At 36.7% G+C, this 501-nt stretch overlaps 1 protein-coding gene across 2 annotated transcripts in view; it reads right to left on the bottom strand.

Moving 5' to 3' along the window:
• FAN1 (FANCD2 and FANCI associated nuclease 1) overlaps window positions 1-501 on the bottom strand; it is a 45645-nt gene that overhangs the window by 29248 nt on the left and 15896 nt on the right. For both annotated transcript variants that reach the window (XM_006020026.3, XM_006020027.3), the window contains one exon: window positions 1-161. This exon is cut by the window's left edge and continues 59 nt beyond it. In XM_006020026.3, the coding sequence (XP_006020088.1) occupies window positions 1-161 (161 nt within the window). The remainder of the gene's footprint in view (window positions 162-501) is intronic.

The following is a 501-nucleotide window of genomic DNA, read 5'->3' as shown; positions in this document are numbered from 1 at the left end:
CCTGCTGAAGATTGAACGTTGTTTTGCCAGTCTGATAAAATCCTCCAAGAGCTGTTGTTTCTGAGCATTTGGGTTTGGCAGGTGAAAGGTCTTTGCTAATGTTTTTAGCTCAGGAGCAGAAAGCAAGTCCAGCCCCTCAGAAAGGTCTTCTAATGTAGACTCTGCAGATACACAGAAAAAAACCTGCACATTCAAAATGCTGGATATGGCAGCTTAAAGTATAGACAGGCTTCTAGCTAGTAGTAGAAAGTCTGGCATGCATATGAAATTGTCTGGCAATTTAAACTTTCCAAACTAACTTTGAAATGTATTTGATATAATATGGAAATTAAATGTTCTGATTTATAAGTGGTCACCTACATAAGGATGTAATTACTAATGTAGAAGCAGAAAATCCACAAAGGAAGTACATAAGTATCTTGTCCACTTAAATTTGAATCACATTTGCAGTTCAGACAAACCTAAACAAACTTTGATCCTCTCTTAATGACTGATATCCAG

The sequence above is a fragment of the Alligator sinensis genome, unplaced genomic scaffold, assembly GCF_000455745.1.
Source record: "Alligator sinensis unplaced genomic scaffold, ASM45574v1 scaffold458_1, whole genome shotgun sequence".
NCBI lineage: Eukaryota > Metazoa > Chordata > Crocodylia > Alligatoridae > Alligator > Alligator sinensis.
The sequence above is the reverse complement of the archived record's forward strand: the minus strand, read 5'-3'. Positions and strand labels throughout refer to the sequence as shown.